The following is a 14,604-nucleotide window of genomic DNA, read 5'->3' on the forward strand; positions in this document are numbered from 1 at the left end:
AGGATGGACTTTGTCTTTAAGTGAACAGCAGCTTTGGTAAATGAAGTGCTTTTGCGTTTTTACATCTGCAGTATCGTTACTACTGTGTTCATTTGTCTATCGTGTCGTTTTTATGAATAATATGAATGGCTCGTGCTCTAGCGCTGCTGTGTTGCTGGATTGATTTATTGCTTTGTTGTCATATAAATATATGTGACTGGTTCTTGTGAGTTTGTTCTTGTCATTGTGTTAATTATATTGATTTGGACTATATGCATTGTCTGTTAATGACGAAGCATCCCGTCATGCGCGGGGTTATTGTCCGGACAATTGAATCCGTTCGGGCTGTTGTTTCCCCGCTAAGCTAGTTAGCTTAGCCCCCACGAAGACACGTGCAGTGCCGCAGCCTCAGCTGTTTTTTGTTATTGTTGCGGGTTCAGAGGTCACACAGTCCGTTGTCTGTTACGTGAGCGCAGTCCACCGAAAACATTATATTTCCCACAATTTAAGCTTCTGCATTTTCCAAATGCACTAGTATTATTCAAACGTATTGTTCGGTTCGTAAGCCTCGTACCGAATGGTTTAATACGAATACATGTATTGTTACACCAATAGAAACAAATAACCATAGCTGTGTCGTCATAATGAGATTATTAGGAGATGGCTCAAGTGTAGTAGGACAGCACAGAAGGCCCAGGTATAAAATGCACGGCCCTCCACTGCCATAATGTAATAATACTATTTACAAGCGTGTGGGGAGAGTTGTGAAACTGTATCGCAATCAACAAATCTGAAAATGGCAGCGGACAATCTTTAGAAAGAAGGTTCCGCCGGGCAGCATGAGCCTTGGATTCAATCGTTTTCAGGAAGAACATGAAGTGCTACATAAGTGGCCATATGGTGGCGCCACTTTTCCCAAACCACACCAAAAACTAATCATATTTACATATATCGGTCTGCCTCTGTGGATCCATTTCAGTGGTGATAGAGGAAGCTGGAAGTGAATGTTTATTTATCACATATATAATATGGAAGGTCAATGCTTGGAGCTGTACCTGGTCGTTGAGCTGCCGGATGTTCTTCTCTATGTGTGGCAGCAGGCCTCTGAAAGTGAACTCTTGGATGAACTGTCTGACGTGGTCGTGGTCATTCAGGGTCAGACATGCTCCGTGGCTCCCTGCTCCCCCCGCCAGGCTCTCTGGATCTCTCGCACCTTTCTTCAGCTCAGGGTTGATAGCACTGAGGGTGTGCAGGCTCCCCGAGCTGCTCGCTGTGTCCAGCTGGAGAGGGTGGCTTTCCAGGCTGTTGGAGGCTCCGTCTGGTGGGAAACGGTGTAGAAATTAAGCTCAATCAAGACATTATCTATTTTTTTGTCGCAGCAACCAATCAGCCCTGTGCAGATGAACCAGAGGATCATCAGGGTTTACTGGTGAGGCACCCTACGATCATATATGTGTGTGTGTGTCTGTAAATGGACTGTACTTGTCTACCGACCACTCAAAGTGCTTTAACACTCCATGTCATCATTCACACCCATTCATACACTGATGACAGGAGCTACCATGCAAGGTGCCACCTGCCCATCAGGACTAACTAACATTCATACACTGCTGGCACAGCTACGGGAGCTATTTGGGGTTAAGTGTCTTACCCAAGGACACATCAACATGGACTAGTGGATCCAGGGATCAAACCCCCGATCCTCTGAAGGACGACCCTGCTCTTCCACTGAGCCATAGTTGTTTGTGTGTGTGTGTGTGTGTGTGTGTGTGTGTGTGTGTGTGTGTGTGGGGGTTAAAGTTAGGATGAGGAACTTTCCATTTGTATTGATTTTGGCAGTCCCTGTGGACTAAAGTGGTAGTGTTTCTCCGCTCAGTCCTGGTTTTCCTGTGCCTCCCTTCCCGCTAGTGGGCCCAGCAATACGTCGTGGGTCTTCAGCGTGGTGACCATGTTGGCTTTCAGCGGGGACCGGCGGAGCAGCGAGGTGAAGCTCTGCTCCTGGAGGAGGAGGAGACACTGCTGTCGGGAGCTGAGCTCTCCTCCTCGCACAAGCTCCAACAGTGGGTCAAAGGCTGATCTGGGTGTGTCTGACTGATTTTGCTGGAATTTGACATGGTGGCACTGATGGCAAGCATTCAAAATAACTATATAGATATAGACAATCTTCTCTCATTTAGAGGTATCATTTTTCAACTGAGAGTGTTTCTTAACTAGTTATAAGTTCCTCACAGAAACTTTAAGTTAAAACAACATGTAGTTATTAAAATAATGTGGAATAGATCCTGCTCAGATAACTCAGAAGACAGCTGTTGGTTGTCTAAACAAGAGGAAGCCAACGTTAGTATGTTAAGGAGCTGTTGAATTGACAGACCTTTCTCTGTAGTGTGATGGCTGTCCACTTCAGCTGCACTGATGTTATTCTCAACAGCAGCACTGTTCACAGCTGCATCATCAAGCACCTCCTGCAACAGGGGTCACCATGAGAACACATTATTAGACAGAACACCACAGAGAATCCTCTGGCTGACGTGTTGTGCTCTCAGGCGACCGTGCCCGCAGTAGACACTGGACCATGGTCAGTCAGTGCAGCGCAGCGCTCACCTGGTTCGGCAGATTATTCCTGTGCAGGTACTGACTCCAGGGGTCTGGAATCTGTTCATCCTCTTCAGCCGAGAAGGTACGAGAGTTCATTTTCAACAGGTAGCAGCCCTGGTGACCGTACCTCTGTTTCATTTCCTCATACACTGAATCTGCCCTGGAGAGGGAGCAACACCAAGGTCTGGTCATTCATAGTTCTTTAACGGAGAAATACACCACGTAATATACAACGCCGATGCAAAGTGGAATTCTGTTCAGTACCTCTGTTCGCCCCCCTCGCTCATGTCATGCAGTAAGACGTAGTACTTGAGCGTGTTGGGTATGAACCACTTGGGGTTGGTGTAATCTCCACTGTGCTGGATCCTGTGCTGCTCCTGAGAGAGCTTGAGGAACTGCTCCACAGGGACCGTCTCGGTGGAGGACACCACCAGCAGGCCTGACAGGACCAGAGCGTCAAGGACATACAACCATGTGGATCAATAACTGAGCAGGTGCACTCAAGCAGAAGGTCTATGCGAGCCAAACACTGCTACTACTAAAACAAGGTTTCTGACACAGAGATGTAAATTTACATTCAATAAAAAAAAATATTTAAAGTAGTCTCGTACTTGAAATGACTCATTTATCAAATACAATCATGGAGTTCAAAATCAGTTTGTTATTGAATGATAACGGCTACAGCGGGACAGTCGGGATGATAATGACCATGTTTAGAAATCTGACTGACAACCCCCGTTGGCAGCGCTGCACTGTGGCTGCTGGACGAGCTAATGTTAGCATCACAAGCTGCTTCACAGCACACAATCCCGAAGGTCCACATTCACAAAATACCCCATGAGTTTTTTCGATTTTCATTTTACTTAAATGTATTCAATTATTCATATATTTAATTTGATATTAATATACATTTGATCTTCAACTGTAAGCCTGGCAGTGTGTTTATTGTTTGCTTATGTTTTTCACAATAACTATTTAAAAACAGTTTTCCTTATTAATTGTGTTTTGTGTGAGCTCTCCTGAGTATTGTGAAGTGAGCGACACTCAGTTGGGAAAACAAATCAAGATTAATAAGCAACATTTCAATCAAAATCTGTGTATTATTATTTATTGTTAGAGACATATTTAAGATTTGAAACCACATTTTTAGGAGCTTTAAGGTGATAAAAATGTTTAAAAGTTTACCAGCAAGATTCTAAATACTCGTCACTATTTTTTTCCACTTAGTACTTTTTCCTCCCCCTCCCCTTACAGTGGTGTATTCAAACAGAACCTGTGACATGGCACGAGATCACACTGATGAACCAAGACACTGCTCAGCCTAACTGCAAACTCATGAAAAGACCTGACCAGAGGCCAGTTTTGTTCACTGGCGGAAGGATACAGGCGAGGTAGTGGTTGAGGAACTCATGGTCTGAGGTGGCCATTGACTGCAGGAAGTTCTCCCTGTAGGCTTCAAACCAGGGCGTAGTCGCTAGAAACAGAGACAAAATGAGATGGAGGATTTCATCCAACAAACACTCTACTCTATCTATTGCATCGTATATCACTGTTAGAAAGGTATCACAATACTCTGCCGTTAAAAGCGGTACTATACGCCATTGTATTAGTATCAGTACTTTAAGGAAGACAGTGTTTTAATAAGAGACGTATTTGTGAGTTGAGTCAATGTGATGGGGCAGTGTGTGTGCACAGATCCGCTTCCACTCGCTGTGCCAACTGTTTTTTGTTTCTCTCAAACACACACTGCAAATACAAGTGCTTTTACCAACATATCACAGCTTGTCGATAAAGCAGACGCACAGATGAAACATGGCACTAAAGTACTGTAGATGAGGGTTATGAGTTGTTCCTACACTTATGAAGGTAACAACAATAACAGAGGCTCCGCCATATCAATCAAGATGGAAACCTCTTTGTTGCTCGCACATCTTCAACAGCATTAGCAGCGTAGTAGAGCTTCACGCCTTCGTTCTTACCTTTCACAATAAAAGCAATAGATAGATAGATAGATAGATATGCTTAACAGAGCATTTTGATAACTGAATAGCTTACAGTACTGCTCGTACCAGTTCTAAGCAGCAGTGTGACATGTGAAGGTAAAGATGTGAACGTGTAGCTGATCTAAGTTATGGCTTCTCCATTCCTGGTTGGATATTAATAATAATCCACGCCTGTTTTATGGCTTCTACACTCAAAATATTTGTTTTAATACAAAGTCGCATGTTCTGTCATCTATTATTACATTACTTTCCAAATGTTTCAGTATCAACATGTTTAGGCAGGTATCGCATCAAAGTCATCATTTTAGTATCGCAACAACACTACTAACCAACTACCTAACTAGCCACAGTTGTAATACCAGAAGCATAAATACCCATTGTGAAGGAGGACAATGTGTTTATTTGTTATCAGTTACATTGGAGCAGCATGCTAACTCTCTTCAGTGAATGAAATGAGCCTTTTGATCCTCGACTACTAAACAGTGGAACATAGCGGTCATCTTTCTCCAACACACACAGACTGTTCCAGCTCAGCTGCCAATCAAGCCGACGCTGTGTTGCACTTCGTCATGTTATCTAACAGTGCACACCAACCTCAAAGGGAGGAACCAACCACTGCAAAACAACGTTGGTTTTTTATAGTTTTGTTCCTGTCCCTTCTCTAAAGAGATGGAGATACAGAGGTTGGTGAAGGGAATTAAATGTGTACGACACTGTACTGCACCTGCTTGAGTTTGTACATGTGGACATAGTGAGCTACAGGACCTCCCCTTCACAGGGCTGTCACACTACAGCTCAACATGGGCATTGTGCAGATGGAGGCCATTATTCCTCTACTGAGATGTATCAGCATCATTTTCGCTAGGTTGTGAAGCACAAGTTCGACAAACACAAATACGCTGACCTCTATAATGCTCATCTAATGGGATTCTGGCATTTAACCAATTAATTTTGTTTTTGAATTCACAGCTCTGTAACTCTACTCTGATCTCCAAATATGTCAAGCTTGGCAAATTATTCCAATTACTTGTTCTTGCACCTTTGTTCTGAAAAAGTCAGGGATCAGGTGAACCCTAAGCCACCACCGTGTCAGTAAAGGCAGAACCCCACTCATCACAGCCTCTGATGATCAACGCTGGATGAGGACTGCATTAGATCTTTGGATAACAGCAGCGTCATGAGGGGGCTAAAGGTAATAAAGGCTCTACAGTTAAGAACAGAGGAAACGAGGATCAGGGGCCAGATGCATTAAACTCTGCTTCTGTCTCTACCTGCTTCTGTGTTATAAATCAAAATCATTGTGGCACATGGAGCGTCATTTACACTTCCACCGTTTGGATGTAGAAACGGCCTCACAGATCAGTTTACACATCTTGTCCCTCCACCATTAGAGCCATCAGAGAGAACAGCAAACAAGAAGCTCAGTTTTACTTTGACAGAGTGACAACAGCACCAGAACAGCAGTCATAATGCCATTCATTTATCACATGCAATATCTCAGTGACAATAAGTATCATCAGAAAAAGAATCAATTATTAATCAGTAGACCTCATATTGAAATACTTAATGAAATTCAAAAATCATGCACCCGGGGAAATGGCTCAAAAGTAAATCTAAAAAAGTAATACATTTCTTCACTCATAGGCAATTACTTGTAATTAAGCTTAGAAATGCAACTTTGATTGACATTTTACAGAAAGATGGGTATTAAAAATATAAACATAAACAGGGATTATGGGAAACAAGCTATACAAACTATATTCTACCATAAGATGAATCCCCTCATATTTATTCTCCTCATCATTTCATCTGCAGCTGGCTCTAGAAAACTGTGCCCGACTGGTCTGAGGTCTGTTGGAGGTGACACATTCTTCCTTTATAAATACCACTTAATGTGTGGGGAAAGGTGTATGCATGGTTTTTGTCCACACACATTTATGCATCTGGCCCCATCTCATAAATAACCATTGCCACACATAGAAGAAAGCAGCCACCACACAGTAACAAAGAGCAGAGTGACAGTGCAGCTAGTGGAGGCTAGAAGGAGAGAAGCTGAGAGGACTACATCTATCCACACATCAGCCAGGAGGCAGTGATACCTGTGTAGTGCTTGGAGGTGCTGACTTCAGACAGTGTTTCTTTCCAGGCACTGTACCAGGGGGCGCTAGCTTTAAGAGAGTGATCTGATAGGTGGAAGCAGACAGCCAGGGCTTGTGTTAGCAACATCTCTTTATTCAAAATGAAAAGTTACAGGTGACCAAGGAACAAAACAGGGTGGAAAAGCATGATAGAGGCAAATGTCACATGGCCTTTCATTATATTAATTACATTGTTCCTCATGCTAATTGTGTCATTGTAATTTGAAGTAGAGAACAGACTGAAAAGTAACTGGTAAGTAACCCCGCCCCTGGAACGCAGACTGGCCAATCACAGCATAGCATCGGCCAGCTCCAACCAGGGTGTGACAGCTCTCTCTGCTCCACTGACTCCTCATCACTGACTCATCAACCCTTTCACAGTTGTTCATGTTCAGGCTGGTTTAGTGGATTTGGAGCTAGTCATGGTTAAATGTTGTGTAGTAGTGATACTCGTTAACTTAAGAGGTTGGATGGAGATATGCGGTTCTAAAACGTAAGTGGAGCTAACATTAGCAGAGTACGTTAGCACACCGTTAACCAGTGTTAGCACTTCTATGCTACGCTAGCTACTGATGGTATACAGAATGTCTTTACATGCTGCCTTTACTTTAGCGTTGTAATGATAACAGTGAATAAAGACCAGATTTAAAGGCTTTACTTAACAGTGTTCCTTAGTGTCATTGGGTACACCCCAAGTCTCTTCATTACATCCCTGTTTCCTTCACTTGCATCTTTTCCTTGTGCCTTAGTCCTTCCCCCCCAGGGATGCATGGAGAGATGCAAGGCAACCATTCGAGGAGAGAGGAAACGAAGAAATATGTTTTAAGAGAAAATAGACGTCCTTTCTTCTGTATCGTCACATGAAGCGACGTCTCTGATCACAGCTGGATCAGCTGTCAGTCGGCTTTAACAGCTGGAGAGACTTTTCACAGAGTTTGTGTCTGTTCACATGATCACTGTACTTTTACTAATAAGGACACTTCATCACTGCCAGAGAAGAGATGTTTTTATACGGTCCTGTTTTTAAGCGCAGAACCGAATTTCTACCGACAAAATGCATTCGTCTTATTTATGAATTATTTATATAGGATTGTGACATAATTATTAACCCAGAATATGATTATGGTTTCTCTTGAATACTGGAATTAATTTATTAGGCTCCATGTTTCAGGTTAAACTTAAATGATAAAACTCATCAAACCAGACACTCAGGAATGATCCGCCTCACGTAACTGAATGAAATGATGATAAATGTAAAAAAGTAAAAATCTCTGACTTTAATTGTATTCATAATAAAGTTATTGAGGGAAACATCAGATCATGAAAACACAAATCTTTCTAATAAATGAAGAAAGTTGTTTGTGGTCCTTTTGTTGTTCAGACTACAATGAACATTTATTTAAATCAGATGTTGAATCAGAAAACTAATCAAATATAAACTAGACTTTATTGTGTGATCTGTCTTCACTCTGGTGTTAAACTCAGTCAGTCAGATCGGCTGCAGCGTCCAATCACATAACTGATGAACAATTAGGGGGCGTGTCGGCCGTTAAAACACTTCCTGGAAGGCGGTGCTCGTGCATCCTCGCTCATGGCTCCTCAGAGATCCCTCCTCTCTCCTCAGAGCAGAAATAAGAGCAATATGGCGGAGCAGAACAACTTCCGGTTCAAGTGAGGATCGAGGAAATGACAAATAAGAGACTTGGGATGTACCCACAGTCTTCTGTCTGGATCTCCAGGTGATGTGGTGGTTCACTTTAACACTGTGATCTGTAATCTTTTTAACCTGCTTTCACTGCTGAATCAGTTTCACATCCTAGATGTATCCTTCAAACACATAATGTAGACCCTTCCGTCTGCCTTTCTCCGACAACGCTCTTTATTTTTTCCAAAAATGAGATGATTTATTCATTTATCCAAGGGTCTATCCTCTGACAAATTAACAGTCTGAAGATTTCGTTTCACAACAATTCTATTTCATTAATGTCATTCTCATAATGTCAGACAATTAGAAATATGGATTTTTTCTAGTCTGAATATCCGTATTTTCACACTTGAACATCATGGTGACATCACTTCGGCTTAGGGTAAAGAAACGCGAGCAGCAGCCAGCATTCTATCCAGATTGTTATTTGGAGGTAAAACTGAATGTGAATGTGTGACGTATACAAATGACCGCCTGTGGTCTTTGCATACATAAGCAGGGCAGGAGAGGAGTGAGAGGCTCAACGACTCAGCGGTAAGCAGACATGGATGCCACTCCCCTCGATAATACTGGCTAATGAAGGATTGCTGCTAAACAAACGTGATGATTTCCAGGTAGGGTTGGGCGATATGAAGGTGTATACTAGGGGTGGGAATCACCAGAGATCCTGCGATATATTATCACGATACTTGGGTCACGATACGATATCAAGATATTCTGAGTATTGCGATAACATAGGCCTATATTGCGATTTATTACTTTTTTCAACTTCAAATTATGTCCCCAAAGGAAAACTGTGTCAACATGTTTTATCTAACAAGATAAAGCTTTCAGTCTGTTCATCTCACTTCAATCATTTTTATTGCAGCAGAATAGGATTGTCAAGCAGACAGACTGACCAACAATGTCATAAATGTTGCATGAACCTGACAAACTGAACTGTTTGTGTTACTACATAGTCCAACTTAACTGAATGCAAACGTGTGGACTCAATATATGAACTATAACTTATATAAGTAGGATATTAGAGTTATAAAACTCAGTATAACTTGCGATGCGTGAACATCAAGGGCAGAGAGACAGTTATGCGCTGCACTCTCCCCATGAGCCTGGCTACTGTTGGCAGATTTAACCCCATTGTGAGGCCAGATGTCTCTATCTTTGTTTTGACCAACTTCCTACCAATCACGCTGACCAATCATGCTGAAAACAACTCAGCACCATCTAGTGGACTGAAAAAGCAATTGATTTGATTTTTCTAGAATTTTTTTATTTGTTTTAATAGTTTATATAATAAAAGATCGATACTTGGCGTCCGTGTATCGATACAATATCGCCACGCAAAATATCACGATACTATGCTGTATCGATTTTGTCCCCCACCCCTAGTGTATACAGGGCACAGGCAGAGATTTGGCAATACCTCTTCCAGCATGGTAGCTATTTTGGAGTAATGTTGAGATTCTCGCAAGAACTCGCAAACCCAGCTGCCTCGCAAGTTAACCTGATTTGGGCAGACATGGAGGAGGCACCCCAACCAACCCGAGATGGTACTAACTGACATTTGTAACCCATAGTTTATTTAGTCTTTTATTCTTTTGGTGTACACAAATTTGTGATTTATATATTGCAGTCTGATTTATTTACATCTGTTAACCCTGAAAACTTGTAACACTGTAACCTTAAAACTTCCAATTTGAAATGGTAGATGGACTGTAGTTGTATTTCTCTAGTCTTCCGACCACTCAAAGCTTTAACGCTACATGTCATCACCCATTCATACACTGATGGGAGGAGCTTCCATGCAAGGTGCCACCTGACCATCAGGACTAACTAACATTCATACACCGTAGGCACAGTACAGGAGCAGTTTGGGCTTAAGTGTCTGGCCCAAGGACACTCTGTGTCTGTGACTGTGCCTGTCTTTACATGAGGGGCGGATGACTCAGAGCCTTTCACCAATGACTGACTGGCTCATTTTAGGGGGTACATTGTAGCTTTAACCTGACAGGTTAAGCTTTTACATAAACTGATCAAATATGATATACTCTTATAGCTTGCACTGCCCAACAGTGTACCAGATTGTTAAAACTAGATCCACCTCAACCAGCTCCATCAGTAAAATGCTGATTCCACATTAACGCATCAGTAGTAACAACCCAAGAACCAAAGAATGACATGATAGTGTAGAGCATTTATAGGGGCCTTTTTCTGAATTAAACATTTATTCAAATACATTTAAACGACAATTCAATGCGCAACTCTTCAATAACTTCACATAATCCCTGTTTTGACCAATTAGAACCAGAACCGACAGACGTAGAGGGTCCTGACAGAAAGAGTAGCATGTTCAAATTGTGTTTGCCTCCCACGATGTGTTCCATCAATGTCTGCTTTGTGGCTTACCCTGCACTGGTGTTAGCTAGCCCCATTTAGGTTCCACTACTGGCTGAAATAATTCATTAAGGTTGCCTCAAGTACTCTGAAGGATTGACAGCCCACACTGTCTCTTTTTGTGAGACACAAGAACGGGTCAAAGGTTGTTTTGTCTCTTTCTTTTAGTTTTTTTCCGACCACAAGACAGCCAGTATGATTACACACCGCTTCAGACATCATTTTTTGTTTACATTCATATTCCTGAAAGTCCATCTCAGGCATCTTCTTTCTGTTCGTGGTCACGTCGTGAAAGACTGCCAGCAATGATTGGTCGGGTACCAACGTGGTCTGTCGTGTCTCTAGGCTGAGTCACGGTAAGAACATATGACTATAGGACTATATGACTAATGGAGTCTGAACTTTGTATTACATAATGCGTTTTGGTTAAAAAAACGTATATCAGTTTATTTATCATTATCGGATTATTGAAATCGGCATTGAGGTTAAAAAATCCTGTATGACTCCAGAGCCGGTCCTTACCACTGAAGTTGAGGTCGTAGTCTCCTGCCGTGATCACGTTGGTCGCAGCCCCCTCTTGTGGCTGGCAGGATAACACCACTTCGTTGAGCCTTCGGCGCTGGGCAGGGCTGAAGGCAGCGGATGCTGGGTTTGGGCTCGTCACCACATTGTTGACACAGATGCGTAGGTTTTTCACAACCTGCACCTGGTTATTGGGGTCCCGGATGTGACCTAGGGAAGAGGATGACAAGCATTTATTTAAAAAAAAGAATTGTTATAGAAGCAAGCGGCAACTGCGGGTTCAAACGGTCAACAGTTGCGCAACCGCTCGGCACACCCCTCCCTTTCCAAGTGTGGAGACAACCTACGGTGGCCTTCAGGTGACAAAAGTGGTAAAAACACAAAAGGCCCAGTCGAGAGATTGACAGCTATGCCTTCGGAATTTTTGAAAAGGAAAAATACAGAACCTGGACATGATGCTGATCAACCTCATGTCAGGCCTAACCCTGATGAAAAGTATTTTGTTCGCTTGTGTGATTGTAATGAGAAACAGGCAGTTTTCATGGGGACGACCATGAAAGCGTCTGAGAGAGCTCTCATAGCTAGCCACCTACTATCTGAACTAGTAGCCTAGTCAGAAATCGGCACATGCTGTGGCAGAGACATACATTTTGTCATCTAAAAAAAGCCATTGTGAACAAGATTCTAGGCTCAGATGCAGTTACCCTCGAGGCTAGCACAACTGATGGACGCATTGAGGACATCAAAAACATTTGTAGAAGGTGCTTATCAGCAGGAAATTTGCATTGCAAATTCATGAGTCAACGAACATAAGTGGACATGCTCAACTCTTGGCCAGTGTGCACTTTGTGGATGAAGCTTTGTGATCAAAGAAAATGTCATTTTGTGCAAGATATTGCTCACAAAAACCACAGATGAGGACATTTTTTAGGTCACATCATAGTAAGCATGTTAACGTCCACATAAACTAAACCAACCTTCAACAAGTCGTTGACTCACTGAGGTGATTTTTGCAGTAGTAACTAAAACGAGTGAAGAAATAACGTTGCGAGATGAGAGCCAGAGTAATTGAACAACTTAGAGCTTCATGCACACACTCTTGTCACAGCGCAACAGATGAGTGACAACTTTGTTTGGCTCATTTTCTGTAACCAGTGTAGCATTAAAGCATGGTGGAATTAACAATTAGGCAAGCTAACTAGCAGACAGCTGGCTAGTTATCTAGCTGGCAAATGTCGTCATGCTTTAATGCTACACTGGCAGCACAGGGTCCAACGGTCCATCCGCCTCACTCCCCACCGCTCCAGAGAAGCTACCTAGCTAGCCATCTATCTCCTTACGGTACCACTGATATGTGTTGTCAGCATAACCACAGTCAAAAGACCACGGAAGACAGCCGTTCTACTACTATTCTACGGCGGACATTTCTCAACATTTGAATGCTAAATGGACTGCACTTGTATAGCACTTTTCTAGTCTTCCGACCACTCAAAGCGCTCTAAAACTACAATACACTGATGACTGGGCTACCATGCAAGGTGCCACCTGCCCATCAGGACTCTAACTAACATACATACAACATTCCGTAGGCACAGCTACAGGAGCAATTTGGGGTTAAGTGTCTTGTCCAAAGACACATTGATATGGACTAGCGGAGCCGGGGATCAAACCGCCGATTCTGTGATTGATGGACGACCCTCCTTCTTGTGACTGAGCTAGTGTACGAGTATGCGAACACAAGGCCGAAACAAAAATCTTCTCACAAACGCAGACAAAATTAACTTATTCCTTCAAAGAACTCCCTCTGGCAACAACTTCTGGAAAGGGCCTCTCTAAAAATGGCAAGGGCATGTCAACACTGCTGAGTTGTGTGAAATAATTGGAAAACATTTGAAAACTCTTGAGGAGAAGTTATCTTTTACTTTCCCCTCAGGCTACACCGAATCATTTGACTGGGTTAGGGACCCATTAGCTCATAGGTCTAGAAAAGGTCAGGACTTTGCAGGAGCAACAGCAACTCATTTTGTTTGGCTGCCAACCAAAGAGTTACTATTCCTGATAAACAGAGCCATTTCCACATTGCTCCCATTTTCCACAACATATTTTAGCTTAGCTTTTCGAGCCTCACTGCTATAAAAACGAAAACCAGAAAGAGACAGAACAGCCCAGGAAGAGCCATGTATTGTGGCCAGGAGATCAGCTTTGTGTTCATCTAAACAAGGCTAGGTTTCACACTGAGTGAGTATATCTAATGGTCTTTATAATAGGCTGCTATGTTTATTTATTCAGCATTTGGGATGGTGGCATTTGTGTATTGGCCTTTTTTAGGCTCTTCACCATTTGGTTAACATTTTAACATGTGTATAAAGTCCACCCTTTTTAGAATGCAGGGCAGTAGGGTGCACATACTGCTATGTGTGTTTTTCTCCTCATCGCAATCATATGTGTTGTCTTCTGAAGTAAAGACGGGTTGGTTTAAATCGCTCTCTAGATGAACGACTCAATTTAAACCCTCTGTGCAGACCTTTGTCGACCTTACTGGCAATGAGAGTAATTACGAAGACACCGTCCACGAGTTGGACCGGCAGAAGTACCGATATGCTTTGGTACCTTTGTCGTTCCTCATTGCTGAGCCATCTGGAAAAGACACTACAAAGTAATAAAACATGTCTTTGATTTCTGACCATCTTCATATGTTGTCCTCCCAGTCACTTCTGGCTGATGGATGTGGTTCTGTAAAACCATCAGATCGCCAATGAGTAGCTGCTAAATGTTCCCAAATATCATTCATAGTTTACAACGCTAAGTAGCATTGTAAACTATGAACGATATTTAAACTGGAATAACAAAAAACAATGTGTTCAAATTAGGTGAAAAGAAAATGGGCGGGGCAGCATAAGGCAAATAAATAACACCAAAAGTTACTTTGGGCCGGCGTGTAAAGAAAATATAAACAAAGAAATATTAGCCTTTACATTAGCCTGCTCTTTTCTGGCAAATGATAATTCATTCATCTTAAAAATATGACAGCAACCAACCTGTCCCGAAATAAGATTCAAGCAAACCTGGCTGACATTGGTGATCTGACATTAGGCTAACTTTAACTCTGCTTGATGTACCTGTACGTTCGATAGCATTTTGCTAACATTAGCTAACTTCAGATGTGACTATATTCAGTGTAATGTGTCCGTGAAGATTGTGAACCCAATGTAATGCATATTTTAGTTGACAACATATTAAAACATTTTTATTTAAGGTCAGGTATTAC

At 42.3% G+C, this 14,604-nt stretch overlaps 1 protein-coding gene across 2 annotated transcripts; it reads right to left on the minus strand.

Annotated features, from left to right (window-relative positions):
- Positions 1–644: 644 nt before the first annotated feature.
- Positions 645–12,880, minus strand: LOC116399938 (trafficking protein particle complex subunit 8-like). Of its 2 annotated transcripts, XM_031877442.1 has the most exons (7): positions 11,337–12,880; positions 6,677–6,760; positions 3,959–4,048; positions 2,839–3,013; positions 2,581–2,734; positions 2,351–2,441; positions 645–1,297 (listed from the first exon to the last, which is right to left on the minus strand). In XM_031877442.1, exons 3-7 carry the CDS (start codon positions 3,999–4,001, stop codon positions 912–914), a joined length of 849 nt encoding a protein of 282 aa, XP_031733302.1. In that variant the 5' UTR covers positions 4,002–4,048; positions 6,677–6,760; positions 11,337–12,880; the 3' UTR covers positions 645–911. The 2 variants fall into 2 exon arrangements, with proteins under 2 accessions (XP_031733302.1, XP_031733304.1); XM_031877444.1 differs by lacking the exon at positions 6,677–6,760.
- Between the last annotated feature and the right edge of the window lie 1,724 nt (positions 12,881–14,604).

Source organism: Anarrhichthys ocellatus, unplaced genomic scaffold (genome assembly GCF_004355925.1).
Source record: "Anarrhichthys ocellatus isolate YVR2014 unplaced genomic scaffold, GSC_Weel_1.0 scaffold136, whole genome shotgun sequence".
Lineage (NCBI taxonomy): Eukaryota > Metazoa > Chordata > Actinopteri > Perciformes > Anarhichadidae > Anarrhichthys > Anarrhichthys ocellatus.